Below are 25,436 nucleotides of genomic sequence, written 5' to 3'. Positions count from 1 at the left end.
TATAAATACAAAATCCTATTATCATGGCACATTTCACTGTAAGTGGCAGATAAACTTTGATGAATAGAATACTAGTTTTGGATAACGCCCACCAAACCAGTGGTGCTAGATGCTGTTGAATAAGATTAAACTTGAGAAAACTGATCAGTCAAGAATCAGTTGACCTGTAAAACAATGTGTTTTAAAGCTTATTGAAGCTTGTTTCCATTATTAGAAAAATCTATTATTGTTATAATAGAAAAAATAACATATTCATGTTCAGGCAAAATAGACAAGTACTGTACATGTAAGAGATGCCACTATGTAACAAAGACTAGACTATACATCTTCAAACATGACAATTGTCCAGAGAGAAAGTAATGTAATCCACAATGACAAATGACAAATTCTGCCCCAAGTGCTATGAGACCAGCTGTCGTAGGAGTTTGGCCACCACCACAACATTAAGGCTGTTCCCTAGGACTTTGTACTGCTGCTTTGTGGGAATCTGTGCTGGAAATGCTGGAAAATACATAAAATGTTTTTTTTTAATGAAATAACACTAGTAACAGCAACAGTGTGGTAACAGGACAAGACAAAGCTACATTTTCTTTATAGCTTTGTCATGGGATTTGCTGACACTGAGAAACACAGAAAATCACCAGCCTTTATTGTAACAGGCTCACATGTTTTTGACTTACAGAAGCTTTGAGGGAATCCCATGAGGTTGGCAACTTCTCTTGGTGTAAAATAACGGAGCTTCAGTTTCAACAGCCGCTGGAGTTTGTCTTCTTCAGAGTGCTGATCCAGACCTCTAAACACACTCTGCATCTGCACAGCAGACAGAGCAACAGCCTTCAAATCACACACACTTAAAAATGTAATGCTCAACAGGAACTGATCAAGGTGAGCTGGGATGGGTTCATTTAACAATTCTGTTAAACTTACCTCTGTTTCCTCGGAGCACTGCAGTACTGAGCCAGTTCCCTCCACGTACCGTCCATAGCTATGGAAACAACACATCAATACAGCATTACAAAGGGTTCATTTTAACACTGAGCCAACTACACAGAGAAACATTAGCAATGAGGAACACTATCAACCATCAAATCCCCCATTTACACTCTTGGGATGTTCAGATTAGGGTTAGACCTGTTTTAAGAGTTTTACAATAATGAGACAAATAACAAAGAGCAACTGATTATTAAAAATCGGTCAAACAGTTAGGTCTGACAGTTAGTTAGGTCTGACAACACTATAGATGAAAAATACATTATTTTTCATCTGCCCTGTAAGACAGAGTTCAACACCAGTTATTCTCACTTATTACATTTTGTTTTCTGCCTTCTTTTCTCAGTATTTGTGACTAATACACCATTTCTACAGTAAAATACACAATGCTATTCATGTTGCTATTTTTCCATTACTTATATACATGGCCGAATGTAATAACTAGACCCTGAAATGCAGGTGTGGTTGACAGTGGAAGAGATCACAATAATGTTTCTTTGATACATGTCCTGACATGACGATCACTGTCAGCAAGGCTCACCTCTGAACTGGTCTGGGTGCCAACATTTTCTGGGGAAATCTTAGCAAGCAGGTAATATCGCAGTCTTGAATTTGGGATCCCAACCTGGAGGAATGGATAAATGTAAGGGGATAAAACATATCTTGGTAAGTTACTTATTGTAAGTTCCATACTACAGATGTCACACACTGAATGTTTCTTACACTTGTGGGTGAGACCATGATCTCCTCGAAAGTGTATCCACAATCCTTCAGTGTTTGCACCATAAGGTCCCTGTAGAGGGCAGATCAAATGAAATGTAAAGTAACATTATATATAAAAATGATAAGTAGATCAGCACTAGTCAGTCCTGATGAGGCCCTTGGAGGTCACAAAATGACCTGGTGCAGGACAGTAACAGCAACTGAAGCTGTCAAAACCACTGAAATCAAATCCTTATTTCAGTTCTCAACAGAGAGAAAGAGAAGAGCCAACTATATCAGGTTCTCAGTGCTGCATAATGCACTTGCTTTTCATATGTATATATGTCTGAGAACCCCAGAAACTGAATGAGTAAAACTTGATCTCAAGTGTCAGCAAAGAACTGCATGCTGACATGATGACATTTAGGTCTTTCGATACACCCTGCCAAGAAAAGAATTACTTTAAACCTTTGCATTGTGTTACAAACTGTGCTCTCTACTGACACCTGTATGACAGCTGATGTAAAACAAATGCTTGGCCAACAATTCAGCTCAGTAAAGCTGATACTGACCAGGTAGAAAATGCTAAAATATGTGGACTGAGCAGTTTTTTAAGCAAGAGTCACCTTATGTGAAAACATTTAACAAAACATAAAACACCAATCTAGATTTAAACTGGTGCCCTTGCAGCCAAAATGCATGTAGACCACTAGCCCACGTGGACAAGTCAGTTTTCCTTGATACTGGACAATAACCATTAAAGTACTGCATTGAAATGAATAAATGAATAAACTAATTACTTTGTAAAACTTAACAGTTGATACTGATAATTATTTTAGTGACCCAGTGAAGAGCAGGGAAGAAAAGTTATGTGACTGTGATCACCAAAGAAAATTTGTGAAAAAAGTGTTTTTTACAAAGTTTCTTACATTCAGGCTGACAAGACAGCAATAAAAAGCAAAATCTGGAGATTTAAGACCTGGACCTTGGCAGAAGATCGAGGATGTAGAGGAAGCTCTTGGTTCTGGGGTCCTGGATGTCACCCTGACGTCCTATCCTGCACAGAGAGAAACAAAAAACAACTTTAAATGACAAATGGAATCCTAATAACTTTGGTCATCATCTGATTTTCACCATCAGGTTCATATTTCTCTTTTCCTAGAAGTAAGAGTTTCCTTGACTGTCCCATTTATTTATGTTAGTAAATCAATACTAGAAAAACACTCCAATTAAAGAAAAGGTCTACTAACATGATATATTTAAGGACTTTGATCTGCATCGTGTTGCCTTCATCAGTGGTTCCTCATAGAGATCACTCAGCGGTTTTTACTGAATCTACTATGAAGTTTTGGTCCCATGATAACAGGGGTACATATGTGATGAGATGATCTTGGTCCCATGATAACAGGGGTACATATGTGATGAGATGATCTTGGTCCCATGATAACAGGGGTACATACTGCGATGAGATGATCTTGGTCCCATGATAACAGGGGTACATATGTGATGAGATGATCTTGGTCCCATGATAACAGGGGTACACATATGTGATGAGATGATCTTGGTCCCATGATAACAGGGGTACATATGTGATGAGATGATCTTGGTCCCATGATAACAGGGGTACATATGTGATGAGATGATCTTGGTCCCATGATAACAGGGGTACATATGTGATGAGATGATCTTGGTCCCATGATAACAGGGGTACATATGCGATGAGATGATCTTGGTCCCATGATAACAGGGGTACATATGTGATGAGATGATCTTGGTCCCATGAAGAGACAGCACGTCTAAAAGAGAGAGCCGATCAACTCTGTTTTCATATTTCCAGACTGTGGGTGCAAAGTTACTGCTACTGGCAAATATTTCTAGATAAAAGCAGCTCTGGGTCATTGTCCCAGTGGTTTGTAAACAGATGTGTAGATCAGTAAGATTAATTGTGTATTTAAAAAAGAATTTTCACTGTAACTCTGCATAACCCTCTGATAGTCACGTATTGCACCAATGTAATAATGTATTTTTCATCTATAGTGTTGTCAGACCTAACTAATAATGAGCTCTGTCCTCTGGTCTTCACAGCAAATACATTTGAAATGGTTCGAGCCTCTCAGTGTTGGACCAGGACAGAGCAAAGTGAGTGATTATGATCGGTCGCTTGCCATTGGTAGCCATGTCAGGCCAGGTGTGGAATAAACGCCACTCCCCTCAGCGCAAAGGACTACGGGTAAAGGGAAAAAGTGGCTGATTTTCGATGGCTTACCTGTTTGTGCTGTTGTCACTGTTTGTGTGCTAGTTGTTAAATGGTTAAATTGCGTTGAGATTAATTCAGGACAGTTTGTCTGTTATGGTTTAGGAATTAGTTCCGTGGCACCGTGAGTGTGGAGGATTGTTGTGGGAGGGACCTCCCTGGTTCTGAAGCGCTCTACCTTTAAAGCTGTAATGCTATATATTGCATCCACTTCAAAAGTGCATGGGGTCGTGCGGTGTATGGGACACATGTACTATTGATAAGACAGATAAAAGAAGAGAGTCTCTCTCTGGTGGACTGCTGTCTGACCGTGCCTACATTGTGCCGGTTCATCTGATATCTCATTACCGGGAACGAAACAATTATTCAATACGGGGAAAAGCCATCTGATCATCACATTGTTGGGAACGAAACAATTATTCAATACGGGGAAAGACGTTCGTCTGATCATCACATTACCGGGAACGAAACGATTATTCAAAACAGGGAAAGACGTTCGTCTGATCATCACATTACCGGGAACGAAACGATTATTCAAAGCAGGGATAGACGTTCGTCTGATCATCACATTACCGGGAACGAAACGATTATTCAAAACAGGGATAGACGTTCGTCTGATCATCACATTACAGGGAACGAAACGATTATTCAAAACAGGGAAATACGTTCATCTGATCATCACATTACAGGGAACGAAACGATTATTCAAAGCAGGGATAGACGTTCGTCTGATCATCACATTACCGGGAACGAAACGATTATTCAAAACAGGGATAGACGTTCGTCTGATCATCACATTACCGGGAACGAAACGATTATTCAAAACAGGGAAAGACGTTCGTCTGATCATCACATTACAGGGAACGAAACGATTATTCAAAACAGGGAAATACGTTCATCTGATCATCACATTACCGGGAACGAAACGATTATTCAAAACGGGATAACAGCCTGTAACTGGCTACATCCTCACATAGAAAAAATGGACAGAAGTTTAACTGTGGCACTGCGCTGGACTGCGTCTACTGTTAATATGCGCCTCTACGTCTATCTTCGATACAGGCAGCCTGACAGGCTGTTTTTTTATACACGCCTTGACTTCAGAAATGCTGTGGTGTCCGGCAGGTTGATGCTGATCTATGGAAACAGATAAGCGTAACAAAATGTGCTGCCAGCGCCATCTACGATTGCCACACAATGACTTTCACAGCCTCCTGTTCTACCATATGAAATATACGATCCTTTATAAAAAGATGAAGAATATACGATCAATCACAACGATATGAAATATATACGATTATTTAGGATATTGACGATTATTCGTGCACAGTGAAACACTATGAGCAGGACCAAAGTCAACGTACCTGCACTTACGCACATAATATAAATATGTGAGCTGTGGAGTTTCACTGCAGCGCTGTTGTCTGTCCTGTATGTGCTGGATACGTTTGAAGTGCAGCTACAAAACATCACAGCTAAAGTTGGTCTGTGCGAGTTACGGCAGATCTGCAGCCACAGCGTCACAGTAAAACTCTTTGGATACACAGTGTCTCTGAGATGATACTTTCAAGATCCATGCACAATAAAAAGTTTATGGAAAATATACAAGTTTTGTCTTGTTTTCATTCCTGACAAACCACACGTTTAGTTGAGTTGTTCCTTATTTACTTGGCAGCACGATGAACAATAAAGAGCCAGTGAAGGTGTCTGTGTTGTCTTAATACCTGTCGGGTTTATCTCTGATCTGTTCTGATCACCGGGGAAAATGTTTTTGTAAAGAGCGAGACAGTCACTTTTCGTGCACACTAAAATACGCGGAGCAGGACCGAAATCAACGTACCTGCACCTACACATGTATCAACATGCGAGCTATGAAGTAACGTTATCATTACGTTATCAACACTCTTCTCTGTCCTGCATACGTTTAAAGCTACAATACGTGTGTCTGAGATGACATGGTCACGTACGAAATGCAACGATATTAAACGTACACGATTATTCACAACGAGATGAAGAACATATGATCATTTAGGATATAGATAAAACAGTGCCGGTTCGTCTGTGACAACAGTAAAGATGAAAACATTGACGATTATTCATCACAGCTGAGGTTGGTCTGTGCGGGTTACGGCAGATCTGCAGCCTCTAACAGCGTCACAGTTAAACTCTTTGGGCACACAGCGTCTCTGAGATGATACTGTCAAGATCCATGCACAATAAATAGACAAATAAAGAAGCTTAGATGTTATCTTTTTGGGTTGGACAACTGAAGGCCTGTGGTTTAATCTATCCAGTGCATTTTATTTGTTTTCATGATTGGCCAATATAAAATGATCCAAACCTTATTTGAGTTTAGAAGATCTACAATCGCTCAGAACCCACAGTGGGAGAAAAGTCTCAACAGGCTTACCAGAGGCTAAACACCATAGCAGTCCTTTAATATACTGAAAGTCACCAGACTTTAAAGATTTCAGTCTTCATGGTTTGTTTATTTGTAATTTAGAAAAGACACAACATGAAAACAATATGCAGAATGAATTAATTAACTGAGGCATAAATTAAGGCAAGGCAAGTTTATTTATATAGCACAATTCATACACAGAGTAATTCAAAGTGCTTTACAGAAATAAAAGACAGGTTAAAAATATATAAGCAAGAATAAAAAATAAAAAGGCATGCCACCACTTTGTCACCATATTTGCCCCTTATGATATCGACTATCGGACCACGCTGACCCATATTTGTGGGTCCCCTACTTTCAGTTTGTCCCATCCTGATGGACTAAAAGTACCTCAACACAGACTATCTGCGGAGACAAAACTGAGTCCCGGACTCTTAGTCTAGGATCGAGTAGACTACAGCTGGAGGTTCCAAACCCCTTATTTAAGTCTACAGCTGTTTAGACCCGTATTCGAAGGATAACACTAAAGCGCCAGGGTTCCTAACCCCTGAGTCCCTGACCCAATTGGCTTTAGATCAAAGGCTCCCAACCTAATCAACTTAGAGTACTGACCGTGAGTCCGATTGTCTCCCCCAACTGGACAAAAGTAGTGACAAGACAGTTTTAAAAAAGAAAAAATAAATAATAATAAAAAGTTAAAAATTAATATTAAAGGGAACTGAGTGTAGATAGATCGGTTTGGATAAAACACTGTCAGGGCTAGTCTGGTCATATGTTATATGCCACACTAAAAAGAAAGGTTTTTAGCTTGGACTTAAACATTGCCAGAGATGAGGCTTGTCTAACATCATCAGGAAGACTATTCCAGGTTTTAGCTGCATATAACTGAAACGCTGCTTCTGCCTGTTTAGTCCTGACTCTGGGCACGAGCAGAAGGCCTGTCCCTGATGTTCTCAGAGTTCGAGATGGTTCATATGGCATCAGTATGTCAGAGATGTAATGTGGTGCTGAGCCATGAAGAGACTTATACACAAGCAGTGCTGTTTTGAAGTCTATTCTCTGAGAGACAGGAAGCCAGTGCAGAGATCTGAGAACAGGAGTAATGTGGTTGTACTTCCTGTTGCTGACGATGTCATCGATTTAATGTGGCTGTTAAAATTCAAGTCTGAGTCCATGATTACCCCTAGATTTATAACTTGATTTTTAAATTTTAGAGAAAGAGACTCGAGGTGACTGCTGACACTTTGCCTGTTATTTCAGTCTTGTCACTGTTTATTTGCAGAGAGTTGTTTTGCATCCACAGAGTGATCTGTTCAATACAGCTGCACAGTGAGTTGACTGGTCCATATTCACCAGCTGTGAGTGAAATGTAAATCTGAGTGTCATCTGCATAGTTAAGGTAGGACACATTATTGCTGCGTATTAACTGGCCTAAAGGAAACATGTAAAGATTGAACAAAAGGGGTCCCAAGATGGACCCTTGGGGGACCCCACATGTCAACACCATTTGGTCTGAGACACAGTTACCAACTTCAGTGAAATACTTCCTGTCTTTAAGATAGGACTTAAACCATTTAAGGGCAGTACCAGAGATGCCTATCCAGTCCTCTAACCTTTGTAACAGGATCACATGGTCCACTGTGTCAAAAGCAGTACTAAGACAGAGACTCTGCCAGCGTCGGTGTTCAGACGAATGTCATTTGTCACCTCGATGAGGGCAGTTTCAGTGCTGTGATGGGGCCTAAATCCTGACTGAAAATCATCAAAGCAGTTGTTTAGCATGAGAAAGTCATTAAGTTGTTTGTAAACAACTTTTTCAATGATTTTGCCTAAAAACGGCAGGTTTGATGTGGGCCGGTAGTTGTTCAGTACCATGGCATCGAGACTGCTCTTCTTCAGGAGAGGCTTGATGATAGCAATTTTCAAAGCCCTTGGAAATGTTCCAGACTGTAATGAGTTATTAACTAATTGAGTGAGTTATGGTAACAAACTGCTTAGTACTGATTTCAGAAACTTAGTGGGTAAAACATCAAGGCAACAGATGGATGAGCTCAGACTTGAGATGGTCTCTTCAACTGTTATGTAATTTTTCTGGTGTAAAGTGTGTCAGTTCTACCAAGTGTTTCCTGGATGGCTGCAGAGTTGGTATCTGCCTTGTGCAATTTATTGTTTGTTTAATACCCTGAATCTTGTCATTAAAAAATAATGCAAATTCATTACATTTAGATGTTGAAATTAGTTCCAGTGGCAATGGCGATGGAGGGTTTGTCAACCTACTCACTGTAGCAAACAGGACACGTGAGTTGTTACTGCTGTTGTTGATGATTTCAGAAAAATACATTTCTCTCTTTCTACGTAGAGTTTCATTGAACACACACAACATCTGCTTATAAATGTCATAATGAACCTGGAGCTTTGATTTACGCCATCTTCGTTCGGCCTTCCGGCACTCCCTTTTCTGTGCCCTGACCGAATCATCATTTCTCCACAGTGGCTTTTGCCTGTTCCTGATTAATTTATCCTTAACAGGAGCAATCACATCTATGACATTTAGAACACTTGAAGTATATGAATTCAACAAATCTTCAACATGAGAGAAAGTGGTATTTTCAAACCTAATCATCTCCATAAACAGTTTCCTGGTGTTATCATTTATGTGTCTTTTCTGAACATTAAATTAAAATGCAATATACTATAATATTTTCAATTATAAATACAAAATCCTATTATCATGGCACATTTCACTGTAAGTGGCAGATAAACTTTGATGAATAGAATACCAGTTTTGGATAACGCCCATCAAACCAGTGGTGCTAGATGCTGTTGAATAAGATTAAACTTGAGAAAACTGATCAGTCAAGAATCAGTTGACCTGTAAAACAATATGTTTAAAAGCTTATTGAAGCTTGTTTCCATTATTAGAAAAATCTATTATTGTTATAATAGAAAAAATAACATATTCATGTTCAGGCAAAATAGACAAGTACTGTACATGTAAGAGATGCCACTATGTAACAAAGACTAGACTATACATCTTCAAACATGACAATTGTCCAGAGAGAAAGTAATGTAATCCACAATGACAAATGACAAATTCTGCCCCAAGTGCTATGAGACCAGCTGTCGTAGGAGTTTGGCCACCACCACAACATTAAGGCTGTTCCCTAGGACTTTGTACTGCTGCTTTGTGGGAACCTGTGCTGGAAATGCTGGAAAATACATAAAATGATTTTTTTTTTAATGAAATGACACTAGTAACAGCAACAGTGTGGTAACAGGACAAGACAAAGCTACATTTTCTTTATAGCTTTGTCATGGGATTTGCTGACACTGAGAAACAGAAAATCACCAGCCTTTATTGTAACAGGCTCACATGTTTTTGACTTACAGAAGCTTTGAGGGAATCCCATGAGGTTGGCAACTTCTCTTGGTGTAAAATAACGGAGCTTCAGTTTCAACAGCCGCTGGAGTTTGTCTTCTTCAGAGTGCTGATCCAGACCTCTAAACACACTCTTCATCTGCACAGCAGACAGAGCAACAGCCTTCAACTCACACACACACACACACACTTAAAAATGTAATGCTCAACAGGAACTGATCAAGGTGAGCTGGGATGGGTTCATTTAACAATTCTGTTAAACTTACCTCTGTTTCCTCGGAGCACTGCAGTACTGAGCCAGTTCCCTCCACGTACCATCCATAGCTATGGAAACAACACATCAATACAGCATTACAAAGGGTTCATTTTAACACTGACAGCCAATTACACAGAGAAACATTAGCAATGATTAGCATTAGATGCCAGTCTTGATTCAAGTGGATATAATACTGGACCACTGAAAAAGTAAAAAGGCTTATTTAACTCCTAGTGTAACACAAGTGAAAATGCTGCCCAAAGAAAGAGCTATACTGCAGACTTCAAAATACAGGTAATAAAGTCTACAGCTGAAACAAAGTCTGGAGTGAGTGTTGTCACTCAGACAACCTGAGAGAGGAGGAGGAGACGCTGCTTCACCTTCTCCCCTGATGCTGGCGCAGTTGTTTAATGTTACTTGATACAGATGAATGAATTTCATAATGCCCAGTCTACATTCTTCATAGGCTAATTTTTTATAATTAGTATAATCAGAAATGTTATTTTATGTTTTTTTCCGTTCATCGAGGTTGTCTTTGCTAAAAGTGCCTAATATTCAGGTGCGACTTATAGTCTGACAAATATTCTGAATGACGTGCTTAAGCAGTAAAGAAACTGTTCAGGCAATAATAATTATACAAGTGAAGATGGTTAAATAAGATGAAGACAGTTATTGTACCTACCCTTTGGTAAAGCAGGTAGACCGTCTGCATGTGGGCTGGACAATGTCCATGAGGAGTGCGTATCGCAGCAGCGTTTTGGGAGGAAGGAGATAGAGTTCCATGTTTATTTCTGACTGTGGTTCCAGGTAGTCTTGGATCTGCCTGACAGACAAATCGTTGTTTTGATTCTCTTTCCTCTGGGCATCCGTTGTTGTCTCAAGCTTATATAGGATGCGTCCCCTCTGAATTTCCTCTTCTGGCTGGCAGGTACCTGGGTTTGTAGGGGCCATAACTCTGGGCTGTTCAGAGGAGTCACTCTCACCATGACGTGAGAAGGCACCTAAAACCTAAGATTACATACAAAGGCCTTATATACTTATAAACCTGGTCTCCACCAGTTATTCTCACTTATTACATTTTGTTTTCTGCCTTCTTTTCTCAGTATTTGTGACTAATGCACCATTTCTACAGTAAAATACACAATGCTATTCATGTTGCTATTTTTCCATTACTTATATACATGGCCGAATGTAACAACTAGACCCTGAAATGCAGGTGTGGTTGACAGTGGAAGAGATCACAATAATGTTTCTTTGATACATGTCCTGACATGACGATCACTGTCAGCAAGGTTCACCTCTGAACTGGTCTGGATGCCAACATTTTCTGGGGAAATCTTAGCAAGCAGGTAATATCGCAGTCTTGAATTTGGGATCCCAACCTGGAGGAATGGATAAATGTAAGGGGATAAAACATATCTTGGTAAGTTACTTATTGTAAGTTCCATACTACAGATGTCACACACTGAATGTTTCTTACACTTGTGGGTGAGACCATGATCTCCTCGAAAGTGTATCCACAATCCTTCAGTGTTTGCACCATAAGGTCCCTGTAGAGGGCAGATCAAATGAAATGTAAAGTAACATTATATATAAAAATGATAAGTAGATCAGCACTAGTCAGTCCTGATGAGGCCCTTGGATGCCACAAAATGACCTGGTGCAGGACAGTAACAGCAACTGAAGCTGTCAAAACCACTGAAATCAAATCCTTATTTCAGTTCTCAACAGAGAGAAAGAGAAGAGCCAACTATATCAGGTTCTCAGTGCTGCATAATGCACTTGCTTTTCATATGTATATATGTCTGAGAACCCCAAAAACTGAATGAGTAAAACTTGATCTCAAGTGTCAGCAAAGAACTGCATGCTGACATGATGACCATTTAGGTCTTTCGATACACCCTTGCTGTCTCCATCATTACCTGGCAGAGGAGGTCTCAAAGCCTTTCACATTCTCTAGTAAGAAGAAGCGGGGCAGCCTGCTCAGCCTGGCCACAGATATGCAAAGTGGGAAGAAAGAAAGACGGTTTTCATTAACAGAAATCATACTTGTAACATATCCAGCCATTTCTAAAGTCATGCCAAAAATCACATCTCATAGCTGTCCCACTTCCACAATGTTCACTATAGAACACATTATAATAATGTGTCTGGAGAGATCACTGACTTGTGATCAGCAAAACAGAACAAAACAGAAACTGAAGTACTTTTTGAACAAAAATCCAAATGTTTCAATTTGTTGCTGTAGCAGCAGCATCAGAAGCAAAAGAAGGTTTGAGAGGGGGATAGTTGGAGTAAAGATTAGGTGGATGCCAAGAAAAGAATTACTTTAAACCTTTGCATTGTGTTACAAACTGTGCTCTCTACTGACACCTGTATGACAGCTGATGTAAAACAAAGGCTTGGCCAACAATTCAGCTCAGTAAAGCTGATACTGACCAGGTAAAAAATGCTACAATATGTGGACTGAGCAGTTTTTTAAGCAAGAGTCACCTTATGTGAAAACATTTAACAAAACATAAAACACCAATCTGGATTTAAACTGGTGCCCTTGCAGCCAAAATGCATGTAGACCACTAGCCCATGTGGACAAGTCAGTTTTCCTTCATACTGGACAATAACCATTAAAGTACTGCATTGAAATGAATAAACTAATTACTTTGTAAAACTTAACAGTTGATACTGACAATTATTTTAGTGACCCAGTGAAGAGCAGGGAAGAAAAGTTATGTGATTGTGATCAACAAAGATAATTTGTGAAAAAAGTGTTTTTTACAAAGTTTCTTACATTCAGGCTGACAAGACAGCAATAAAAAGCAAAATCTGGAGATTTAAGACCTGGACCTTGGCAGAAGATCGAGGATGTAGAGGAAGCTCTTGGTTCTGGGGTCCTGGACGTCACCCTGACGTCCTATCCTGCACAGAGAGAAACAAAAAACAACTTTAAATGACAAATTGAATCCTAATAACTTTGGTCATCATCTGATTTTCACCATCAGGTTCATATTTCTGTTTTTATTCAGACTTGCATTTGGCAGGAAAGTGTCTATAATTGAACCAGTCAATAGGAAACGTGGACACAAAAAAATGGTCAACTTTCATTCATCACTTTTGGACGGTAAATCACATGGATAGAACATAGGCTACAGCATATCAACAAAGAATAAACAGAAACACTCCACAGAAATAGGTTTGTCTGACTGAGGGTCTACACTTCACTAAAACACAATGCTTACAATACATAAGACCTACCTTGTGAAAGGCTGGCAAGGAGGGCTCATCAAAATCATGTCAAAAGACAATTTGTTGAAGTCATCAAGGCTTATGCCCTAAAAAAAACAATAGATAAAAATTTGATTTTTTAAAATTATAGCATTGCAAAGATAAAATTTGGGGATTATCACCCCTGTGTGTATTTCAATTATGTCGGCCATTTCACTTGTCATACAGTCCACTAACTGAGCTGAACAGAGATGAATCACTGTTTCTGTTGAAAATGCATGAAGTTGTACCTAAACCCACCACTGTCACCCACCTCAATGGTCTTGTTCCAGAGGGGGGTGTCAGGGAAATTGTGCCTATACACCTGGTTGGCTGTGGTGTTTATGTCGATGGCGGCCACTACCTGGGCAGGTATGCCACTCTCTGGTGGAAGCAACAAGAAAAACAGATAAGAGACAGATGAAGATTTTCTAAAGATTCAACTAGTACTTCATTGCATTGGATGTTGATCTTTCCAGCAAACTTCAAATAAAGCTGTATTTTGTCACTCCTAAGAGTTTCCTTGACTGTCCCATTTATTTATGTTAGTAAATCAATACTTGCAAAACACTTCAATTACAGTGTTCACTCAGCGGTTTTTACTGAATCTACTATGAAGTTTTGGTCCCATGATAACAGGGGTACATATGTGATGAGATGATCTTGGTCCCATGGTAACAGGGGTACATATGCGATGAGATGATTTTAAATAGTGAGCTTGACCAACTTTCTGTCAACATTGTGCTGACCCTAGAAACAAATGTTCCAGAAATTCAATTTCCTGATTAACATTAAAGGAACAGTCACTTGAACCTTATAGCCAATACTGTCATACATTCAGCAACTAGTTGGAGACTATTCCCAACATCAGGGATGATGGCTGTAGCGATGTTAAACTGGATGCAGACCATTGGATACTCAACTTTTCAGAGCTATTGAAACACCGGGTGCCAAAACTCATGTGACAATCTCAAATGAAGGTAACCTGTCCTTCATTTGAGATTGTCATATGAGCTCTGCACTTCTATATTGTCCTAAAAAAGCTAATGAAATGAGAAAATTTGAAATGGTTCGAGCCCCTCAGTGTTGGACCAGGACAGAGCAGAGTGAGTGATTATGATCGGTCGCTTGCCATTGGTAGCCACGTCTGGGCCAGGTGTGTTATAAATGCCACTCCCCTCAGCACCAAGTATTAACTCCTCCCCTAGGGACTATAAAAGTCCTGTAACTGGCTTCATCCTTACATAGAAAAAATGGACAGAAGTTTAACTGTGGCACTGCGCTGGACTGCGTCTACTGTTAATATGCGCCTCTACGTCTATCTTCGATACGTGCAGCCTGACAGGCTGTTTTTTTATACACGCCTTGACTTCAGAAATGCTGTGGTGTCCGGCAGGTTGATGCTGATCTATGGAAACAGAGAAGCATAACAAAATGTGCTGCCAGCGTCATCTACGATTGACACACAATGACTTTCACAGACTCCTGTCACTGTTCTACGATATGAAATATACGATCCTTTATAAAAAGATGAAGAATATACGATCAATTACAACGATATGAAAAAAATGATCCTTTATAAAAAGATGGAGAATATACGATCAATTACAACGATATGGAAAAAAAGATCCTTTATAAAAGGATGGAGAATATACGATCAATTACAACGATATGGAAAAAAAGATTCTTTATAAAAAGATGGAGAATATACGATCAATTACAACGATATGGAAAAAAAGATCCTTTATAAAAAGATGAAGAATATACGATCAATTACAACGATATGAAAAAAAGATCCTTTATAATAGGATGAAGAATATACGATCAATTACAACGATATGGAAAAAAGATCCTTTATAAAAAGATGGAGAATATACGATCAATTACAACGATATGAAAAAAAAGATCCTGCACAGTAAAACACTATGAGCAGGACCAAAGTCAACGTACCTGCACTTACGCACATAATATAAATATGTGAGCTGTGGAGTTTCACTGCAGCGCTGTTGTCTGTCCTGTATGTGCTGGATACGTTTGAAGTGCAGCTACAAAACATCACAGCTAAAGTTGGTCTGTGCGAGTTACGGCAGATCTGCAGCCACAGCGTCACAGTAAAACTCTTTGGATACACAGTGTCTCTGAGATGATACTGTCAAGATCCATGCACAATAAAAAGTTTATGGAAAATATACAAGTTTTGTCTTGTTTTCATTCCTGACAAACCACACGTTTAGTTGAGTTGTTCCTTATTTACTTGGCAGCACGATGGTTTGATGAACAATAAAGAGCCAGTGAAGGTGTCTGTGTTGTCTTAATACCTGTCGGGTTTATCTCTGATCTGTTCTGATCGCCGGGGAAAATGTTTTTGTAAAGAGCGACAACAATGTTTCAAGCTGTCAGACTTTTAATCATGCGTCCATTTCACATATATATCGTGTATTTCTAACTGTTTTACATGCGTTAATGCAACATATGAGAATGAATAATAACTAAAAATCTTCTCGTAGGCCTATAAGTCTATTAAACTTTAAATAAAAAAGTATAATTTCAGTTTAGTGGTTATCAGAAATATATTAAACAAATTATACCCAAGTACTTGGTTCATACTAACTTGTACAGAAAAATGTACGTATATTTTACATATACTTGCACCGAAAAAATGTATAAGGGTCCGTATATATTTTCAGCTGGTGATGGAGTTTAAATGTACATTAAATCATTTATCAGTTTAGTGAAGGATCCTTTCTCACTCACGCTATAGGTATCTGAGCTTTTTTTAACTGCGCTTTCTGTCACACAGGACGGTGGAATGAAGCGAGGATCTCTGCACTTTGGTTTTCTGGTGTTAAAAGGTTTTAAGCAAATTTACGTAAATATTTGTGTCCCTGCCCCAGTTCGACTAAACTATTACCAAAACACACACTGATCTTAAGATCCATTGGGAACAGCTGCACACCAAGACAACAACGCAATATTGACAAACTCAAACAGGGTGAGGCCAAACCAGTTCAACCGCTGCACACTAATACCGCTTTCACAATAAGACCACAGACAGGGCGTGACAAAACTGCAGGGGGATCCCACAACGTCCCGTGGCCATCCTGGAAGCACTCGACAAGACACTGCCTGCCAACCAGGGACGTGAATCTGTGAGGGCAGTTCACCTGTTGTGGGTGTGGCAGTGCGTGGGCAGGTTCCTCTTCATTCCCTTTATGTGAGCTCTTTAGTTCAGTGCATTGTCTGTTATGTTCAGCCCAGTGTTGTTTTTGACATGCTCTGGTACAATAAAGTGTCTTTTTACATGACGAGCATTGTCTGTTTCTTCTGGGGGTCTACCTGTTTACAATTCACACATTGTTGGGACTCTGTGTGGCCTATGGTTAACACTTGTCCCGCAGTGGTAACCACTCCTTGTTTAAAGGGGTCTCCATGGATAGGCTGCTGCCTCTGGTCTTACATCCCGCTTGAAAATGTTCTCCACTCCCACAGAGGTAGCAGTCAGTACAACTCTCGCTGGCTCCAGATTGCTGGCAAACAGGGCACCTCCTCTGAAGACGGGCTGGACAACTAGTGTATTGCTGGGCTGACACCTGTCTTAAGCTCTGCTAGTTCTGCTAAAAGCTCAGATGGTAATTTAGCTTTGACTTCCTTCACAGGGTACTTAACAGGTGAAGTGTCCCCTGACTGGACTACATTTACATTTGTAGCTAACTGTGACGCTAAACACTTTTTCTTATTCTTTCTCTCTGCTTCATTAGCACAGGCAATATGTACTATTGACAGTGTGGGAAATATTACCTTTATTTCATTATAGCTTAAGGTATAAGGCATTATTACAGTTATAGTCATGAAGCATTTGGTATGTGCAAAACAGCAGCAAGCTTAGAGATGAACGTGTTTACCAGTAATTGCAAGGCTTCTCACGGTGCAAGAAGTGAACTAGACATAACATCAGATAGGGTGTGCCTGTTGCTTTTGTTGTTGTACTCTGTCTTACAGGAACAGGTTGACTTCTGCCAGGAGGCATAGCAACAGTGATACATCAGGTCATCCCACCGTTCTCAACCTATGGGAGAGGAACACGCCAACTTCCTAAAGATTGCACAATTCACTCTGTAATATTATCACTGGGTCAGGGAAAGATAGGCAGTCAGATTTCTTGCGCTGACAGAGAGTGTGTTATTGGCTAGGGAAAGTTTGACCCAGAGCTCTGTAACTGCTTTATTCTGCGCGTTTCAATAAACGGACTATTTGAGACCATATTTATCGCCTCGGCTTCATCGATCAAACGAACACGTGGAACTGAGGGAGAAATTTCCAGTTCCAACAACAGACACGACGATTTCACAGCCTCCTGTCATTGTTCGTACGAACAATGTGTCTCTGAGATGATACTGTCAAGATCCATGTACAATAAAAAGTTTGTGGAAAATTTACAAGTTTTGTCTTGTTTTCATTCCTGACAAACCACACGCCTTTAAAGATTTTAGTCTTCATGGTTTATTTCATGATGTAATTCAGAAAAGACACAGCATGAAAACAATATGCAGAATGAATTAATTAACTGAGGCATAAATTAAAATGCAATATACTCAAATATTTTCAATTATAAATACAAAATCCTATTATCATGGCACATTTCACTGTAAGTGGCAGATAAACTTTGATGAATAGAATACTAGTTTTGGATAACGCCCACCAAACCAGTGGTGCTAGATGCTGTTGAATAAGATTAAACTTGAGAAAACTGATCAGTCAAGAATCAGTTGACCTGTAAAACAATGTGTTTTAAAGCTTATTGAAGCTTGTTTCCATTATTAGAAAAATCTATTATTGTTATAATAGAAAAAAGAACTTATTCATGTTCAGGCAAAATAGACAAGTACTGTACATGTAAGAGATGCCACTATGTAACAAAGACTAGACTATACATCTTCAAACATGACAATTGTCCAGAGAGAAAGTAATGTAATCCACAATGACAAATGACAAATTCTGCCCCAAGTGCTATGAGACCAGCTGTCGTAGGAGTTTGGCCACCACCACAACATTAAGGCTGTTCCCTAGGACTTTGTACTGCTGCTTTGTGGGAATCTGTGCTGGAAATGCTGGAAAATACATAAAATGTTTTTTTTTTAATGAAATAACACTAGTAACAGCAACAGCATGGTAACAGGACAAGACAAAGCTACATTTTCTTTATAGCTTTGTCATGGGATTTGCTGACACTGAGAAACACAGAAAATCACCAGCCTTTATTGTAACAGGCTCACATGTTTTTGACTTACAGAAGCTTTGAGGGAATCCCATGAGGTTGGCAACTTCTCTTGGTGTAAAATAACGGAGCTTCAGTTTCAACAGCCGCTGGAGTTTGTCTTGTTCAGAGTGCTGATCCAGACCTCTAAACACACTCTGCATCTGCACAGCAGACAGAGCAACAGCCTTCAACACACACACACTTAAAAATGTAATGCTCAACAGGAACTGATCAAGGTGAGCTGGGATGGGTTCATTTAACAATTCTGTTAAACTTACCTCTGTTTCCTCGGAGCACTGCAGTACTGAGCCAGTTCCCTCCACGTACCGTCCATAGCTATGGAAACAACACATCAATACAGCATTACAAAGGGTTCATTTTAACACTGAGCCAACTACACAGAGAAACATTAGCAATGAGGAACACTATCAACCATCAAATCCCCCATTTACACTCTTGGGATGTTCAGATTAGGGTTAGACCTGTTTTAAGAGTTTTACACTAATGAGACAAATAACAAAGAGCAACTGATTTTTAAAAATCGGTCAAACAGTTTTGCTGTTTCATGTGGGTTTCATGTGTCTACCACATGTGTTTACCACACTGAATAACTAATATACATAATGACCAGGGCAGTTTTGGGATATTTCACTCTGGCTTGTCCTGCGACTTATATGTGTTAATTTACTGTTATTTTTTCAAGTAGTCACTAGCATTAGATGCCAGTCTTGACTCAAGTGGATATAATACTGGACCACTGAAAAAGTAAAAAGGCTTATTTAACTCCTAGTGTAACACAAGTGAAAATGCTGCCCAAAGAAAGAGCTATACTGCAGACTTCAAAATGCAGGTAATAAAGTCTGCAGCTGAAACAAAGTCTGGAGTGAGTGTTGTCACTCAGACAACCTGAGAGAGGAGGAGGAGACGCTGCTTCACCTTCTCCCCTGATGCTGGCGCAGTTGTTTAATGTTACTTGATACAGATGAATGAATTTCATAATGCACTTGTGCTTGATTTTATGCCCAGTCTACATTCTTCATAGGCTAATTTTTTATAATTAGTATAATCAGAAATGTTATTTTATGTTTTTTTCCGTTCATCGAGCTTGTCTTTGCTAAAAGTGCCTAATATTCAGGTGCGACTTATAGTCTGACAAATATTCTGAATGATGTGCTCAAGCAGTAAAGAAACTGTTCAGGCAATAATAATGATACAAGTGAAGATGGTAAAACTAAGACGAAGACAGTTATTGTACCTACCCTTTGGTAAAGCAGGTAGACCGTCTGCATGTGGGCTGGACAATGTCCATGAGGAGTGCGTATCGCAGCAGCGTTTTGGGAGGAAGGAGATAGAGTTCCATGTTTATTTCTGACTGTGGTTCCAGGTAGTCTTGGATCTGCCTGACAGACAAATCATTGTTTTGATTCTCTTTCCTCTGGGCATCCGTTGTTGTCTCAAGCTTATATAGGATGTGTCCCCTCTGAATTTCCTCTTCTGGCTGGCAGGTACCTGGGTTTGTAGGGGCCATAACGCTGGGCTGTTCAGAGGAGTCACTCTCACCATGACGTGAGAGGGCACCTAAAACCTAAGATTACATACAAAGGCCTTATATACTTATAAACCTGGTCTCCACCAGTTATTCTCACTTATTACATTTTGTTTTCTGCCTTCTTTTCTCAGTATTTGTGACTAATGCACCATTTCTACAGTAAAATACACAATGCTATTCATGTTGCTATTTTTCCATTACTTATATACATGGCCGAATGTAACAACTAGACCCTGAAATGCAGGTGTGGTTGACAGTGGAAGAGATCACAATGTTTCTTTGATACATGTCCTGACATGACGATCACTGTCAGCAAGGTTCACCTCTGAACTGGTCTGGATGCCAACATTTTCTGGGGAAATCTTAGCAAGCAGGTAATATCGCAGTCTTGAATTTGGGATCCCAACCTGGAGGAATGGATAAATGTAAAGGGATAAAACATATCTTGGTAAGTTACTTATTGTAAGTTCCATACTACAGATGTCACACACTGAATGTTTCTTACACTTGTGGGTGAGACCATGATCTCCTCGAAAGTGTATCCACAATCCTTCAGTGTTTGCACCATAAGGTCCCTGTAGAGGGCAGATCAAATGAAATGTAAAGTAACATTATATATAAAAATGGTAAGTAGATCAGCACTAGTCAGTCCTGATGAGGCCCTTGGAGGTCATTCCCATATGTATATATGTCTGAGAACCCCAGAAACTGAATGAGTAAAACTTGAGCTCAAGTGTCAGCAAAGAACTGCATGCTGACATGATGACCATTTAGGTCTTTCGATACACTTTTGCTGTCTCCATCATTACCTGGCAGAGGAGGTCTCAAAGCCTTTCACATTCTCTAGTAAGATGAAGCGGGGCAGCCTGCTCAGCCTGGCCACAGATATGCAAAGTGGGAAGAAAGAAAGAGACGGTTTATTAACAGAAATCATACTTGTAACATATCCAGCCATTTCTAAAGTCATGCCAAAAATCACATCTCATAGCTGTCCCACTTCCACAGTGCATTAATGTTCACTATAGAACACATTATAATAATGTGTCTGGAGAGATCACTGACTTGTGATCAGCAAAACAGAACAAAACAGAAACTGAAGTACTTTTTGAACAAAAATCCAAATGTTTCCATTTGTTGCTGTAGCAGCAGCATCAGAAGCAAAAGAAGGTTTGAGAGGGGGATAGTTGGAGTAAAGATTAGGTGGATGCCAAGAAAAGAATTACTTTAAACCTTTGCATTGTGTTACAAACTGTGCTCTCTACTGACACCTGTATGACAGCTGATGTAAAACAAAGGCTTGGCCAACAATTCAGCTCAGTAAAGCTGAGACTGACCAGGTAGAAAATGCTAAAAGATGTGGACTGAGCAGTTTTTTAAGCAAGAGTCACCTTATGTGAAAACATTTAACAAAACATAAAACACCCATCTGGATTTAAACTGGTGCCCTTGCAGCCAAAATGGATGTAGACCACTAGCCCATGTGGACAAGTCAGTTTTCCTTGATACTGGACAATAACCATTAAAGTACTGCATTGAAATGAATAAATGAATAAACTAATTACTTTGTAAAACTTAACAGTTGATACTGATAATTATTTTAGTGACCCACTGAAGAGCAGGGAAGAAAAGTTATATGATTGTGATCAACAAAGAAAATTTGTGAAAAAAGTGTTTTTTACAAAGTTTTTTACATTCAGGCTGACAAGACAGCAATAAAAAGCAAAATCTGGAGATTTAAGACCTGGACCTTGGCAGAAGATCGAGGATGTCGAGGAAGATCTTGGTTCTGGGGTCCTGGATGTCACCCTGATGTCCTATCCTGCACAGAGAGAAAGAAAAAACAACTTTAAATGACAAATTGAATCCTAATAACTTTGGTCATCATCTGATTTTCACCATCAGGTTCATATTTCTCTTTTCCTAGAAGTAACTATCAAGGCCATTGATCCCTTTTCTTTTCTTCAACTATCTGCTCACCGCACTGGAGTTTATTCAGACTTGCATTTGGCAGGAAAGTGTCTATAATTGAACCAGTCAATAGGAAACGTGGACACAAAAAAATGGTCAACTTTCATTCATCACTTTTGGACGGTAAGTCACATGGATAGAACATAGGCTATAGCATATCAACAAAGAATGAACAGAAACACTCCACAGAAATAGGTTTGTCTGACTGAGGGTCTACACTTCACTAAAACACAATGCTTACAATACATAAGACCTACCTTGTGAAAGGCTGGCAAGGAGGGCTCATCAAAATCATGTCAAAAGACAATTTGTTGAAGTCATCAAGGCTTATGCCCTAAAAAAAAACAATAGATAAAAATTTGATTTTTTAAAATTATAGCATTGCAAAGATAAAATTTGGGGATTATCACCCCTGTGTGTATTTCAATTATGTCGGCCATTTCACTTGTCATACAGTCCACTAACTGAGCTGAACAGAGATGAATCACTGTTTCTGTTGAAAATGCATGAAATATCTAAACCCACCACAGTCACCCAGCTCAATGGTCTTGTTCCAGAGGGGGGTGTCAGGGAAATTGTGCCTATAGACCACTTGTCACTCCTAAGAGTTTCCTTGACTGTCCCATTTATTTATGTTAGTAAATCAATACTTGCAAAACACTCCAATTACAGAAAAGGTCTACTAACATGATATATTCAAGGACTTTGATCTGCATCGTGTTGCCTTCATCAGTGGTTCCTCATAGACATCACTCAGCGGTTTTTACTGAATCTACTATGAAGTTTTGGTCCCATGATAACAGGGGGTACATATGTGATGAGATGATCTTGGTCCCATGATAACAGGGGTACATATGTGATGAGATGATTTTGGTCCCATGATAACAGGGGGTACATATGTGATGAGATGATTTTGGTCCCATGATAACAGGGGTACATATGTGATGAGATGATTTTGGTCCCATGATAACAGGGGTACATATGTGATGAGATGATTTTGGTCCCATGATAACAGGGGTACATATGTGATGAGATGATCTTGGTCCCATGATAACAGGGGTACAAATGTGATGAGATGATTTTAAATAGTGAGCTTGACCAACTTTCTGTCAACATTGTGCTGACCCTAGAAACAAATGCTCCAGAAATTCAATTTCCTGATTAACATTAAAGGAACAATCACTTGAACCTTATAGCCAATACTGTCATACATTCAGCAACTAGTTGGAGACTATTCCCAACATCAGGGATGATGGCTGTAGTGATGTTAAACTGGATGCAGACCATTGATACTCAACTTTTCAGAACTATTGAAACACCAGGTGCCAAAACTCATGTGACAATCTCAAATGAAGGTAACCTTCAAGCTTCACGAGCCGCCGCTGCAGCAGCAAGGTCCTGGGCCGCTCGGGAGGATGGCCTCTGGGACGGGAGCAGGTTGCAGGTCGTTCAGGGGGACGACCTCTCAGGCTGATGTGGATTCTGGAACATGAAGAGTCGGCCAAGCTCTGTCGGCCAAGGAGGTTCCGGCCGACGAGGAATCCGGCTTTGAGCGGGGGGATATAGTGTTGTCAGACCTAACTAATAATGAGCTCTGTCCTCTGGTCTTCACAGCAAATACATTTGAAATGGTTCGAGCCCCTCAGTGTTGGACCAGGACAGAGCAAAGTGAGTGATTATGATCGGTCGCTTGCCATTGGTAGCCACGTCAGGCCAGGTGTGGAATAAATGCCACTCCCCTCAGCACAAAGTATTAACTCCTCCCCTAGGGACTATAAAAGTCCTGTAACTGGCTGCATCCTTACATAGAAAAAATGGACAGAAGTTTAACTGTGGCACTGCGCAGGACTGCGTTTACTGTTAATATGCGCCTCTACGTCTATCTTCGATACGTGCAGCCTGACAGGCTGTTTTTTTATATACGCCTTGACTTCAGAAATGCTGTGGTGTCCGGCAGGTTGATGCTGATCTATGGAAACAGAGAAGCGTAACAAACTGTGCTGCCAGCGCCATCTACGATTGACAGACAATGACTTTCACAGCCTCCTGTTCTACCATATGAAATATACGATCCTTTATAAAAACATGGAGAATATACGATCAATTACAACGATATGAAAAAAAAAGATCCTTTCTAAAAAGATGGAGAATATAAGACCAATTACAACGATATGAAAAAAAAGATCCTTTACAAAAAGATGAAGAACATACGATCAATTACAACGATATGAAATATATACGATTATTTAGGATACAGATAAAACAGACTATATGACTGTTCATCCTTCTAAGGAGCAGCAGGCACCAGGACGTGGACTATCCTCTCACTGTGCGTAAAACTGTGCCGGTTCGTCTGTGACAACAGTAAAGATGAAACATTGACGATTATTCGTCCAAGGTGAAACACTATGAGCAGGACCAAAGTCAACGTACCTGCACTTACGCACATAATATAAATATGTGAGCTGTGGAGTTTCACTGCAGCGCTGTTGTCTGTCCTGTATGTGCTGGATACGTTTGAAGTGCAGCTACAAAACATCACAGCTGAGGTTGGTCTGTGCGAGTTACGGCAGGTCTGCAGCCACAGCGTCACAGTAAAACTCTTTGGACACACAGTGTCTCTGAGATGATACTGTCAAGATACGAACAAAAGCGAAACGCAAAGGAACCATCGAGGAACCACAACACGTGTGTATGTTGGCGTCCCACTGTAGCGGCGGCGTTAACGTATCATAGTGATAGGCAATGAGACAAGCCATCCCACGTGAAACCTTTTCACGGCGTTCAAGCAGTCAGGACACCGCTTTTATGGCCTAAATACTTAAAACCCAATATGTGGATCAGCTGCCATGAGCGGCAGGCACGGGGACGTTGGCAGTCCTTGTGCGTAAAACTAGTCCGGTTCGTCTCTGACAACAATATAGACGGAACATTAACAATTATGTTGATTTCAGAAATGCTGTGGTGTCCGGCAGGTTGATGCTGATCTATGGAAACAGATAAGCGTAACAAACTGTGCTGCCAGCGCCATCTACGATTGACACAAAATGACTTTCACAGCCTCCTGTCACTGTTCTACGATATGAAATATACGATCCTTTATAAAAAGATTAAGCATATACGACCAATTACAATGTCAAATACATATGATCATTTAGGATATAGATAAAACAGTCTACGCGATTGTTTGATTTTCACGTCCCCGAGCAGCAGGCACCAGGACGTGGACTATCCTCTCACCGTGCGTAAAACTGTGCCGGTTCGTCTGTGACAACAGTAAAGATGAAACATTGGCGATTATTCATCACATCACATCTGAAGTTGGTCTGTGCGAGTTACGGCAGATCTGCCCCTTGTAACAGGCGTCACAGTAAAACTCTTTCGATACAAAGTGTCTCTGAGATGATACTGTCAAGATC

General features: G+C 40.0%; 2 protein-coding genes across 10 annotated transcripts; both read right to left on the bottom strand.

The window, feature by feature from the left end:
• Positions 1–46: 46 nt before the first annotated feature.
• LOC113121701 (tRNA (cytosine(38)-C(5))-methyltransferase-like) lies at positions 47–15,605 on the bottom strand. 9 transcript variants are annotated; one of them, XM_026292412.2, is made up of 11 exons: positions 15,194–15,390; positions 13,518–13,627; positions 13,235–13,311; positions 12,821–12,898; positions 11,905–11,970; positions 11,463–11,532; positions 11,281–11,364; positions 10,665–10,990; positions 928–985; positions 681–810; positions 47–501 (listed from the first exon to the last, which is right to left on the bottom strand). In XM_026292412.2, exons 1-11 carry the CDS (start codon positions 15,297–15,299, stop codon positions 401–403), a joined length of 1,206 nt encoding a protein of 401 aa, XP_026148197.1. In that variant the 5' UTR covers positions 15,300–15,390; the 3' UTR covers positions 47–400. The 9 variants fall into 9 exon arrangements, with proteins under 9 accessions (XP_026148197.1, XP_026148199.1, XP_026148202.1 ...); XM_026292414.2 differs by having other exon boundaries at positions 12,827–12,898; positions 15,194–15,389; XM_026292417.1 differs by lacking the exons at positions 47–501; positions 681–810; positions 928–985 and adding exons at positions 8,928–9,556; positions 9,736–9,895; positions 9,993–10,050 and having other exon boundaries at positions 15,208–15,605.
• Positions 15,606–17,896: 2,291 nt separating this feature from the next.
• On the bottom strand, positions 17,897–22,337 carry LOC113121704 (tRNA (cytosine(38)-C(5))-methyltransferase-like). Its single transcript, XM_026292426.1, has 9 exons — positions 22,275–22,337; positions 21,797–21,868; positions 20,859–20,924; positions 20,555–20,624; positions 20,373–20,456; positions 19,760–20,085; positions 18,779–18,836; positions 18,532–18,661; positions 17,897–18,351 (listed from the first exon to the last, which is right to left on the bottom strand). The coding sequence occupies exons 1-9, from the start codon at positions 22,310–22,312 to the stop codon at positions 18,251–18,253; spliced, it is 945 nt and encodes a 314-aa protein (XP_026148211.1). The 5' UTR covers positions 22,313–22,337; the 3' UTR covers positions 17,897–18,250.
• Between the last annotated feature and the right edge of the window lie 3,099 nt (positions 22,338–25,436).

This window comes from Mastacembelus armatus, chromosome 20 (genome assembly GCF_900324485.2).
Source record: "Mastacembelus armatus chromosome 20, fMasArm1.2, whole genome shotgun sequence".
Classification (NCBI taxonomy): Eukaryota; Metazoa; Chordata; class Actinopteri; order Synbranchiformes; family Mastacembelidae; genus Mastacembelus; species Mastacembelus armatus.
This window is presented reverse-complemented; position numbering and strand designations above follow the sequence as displayed.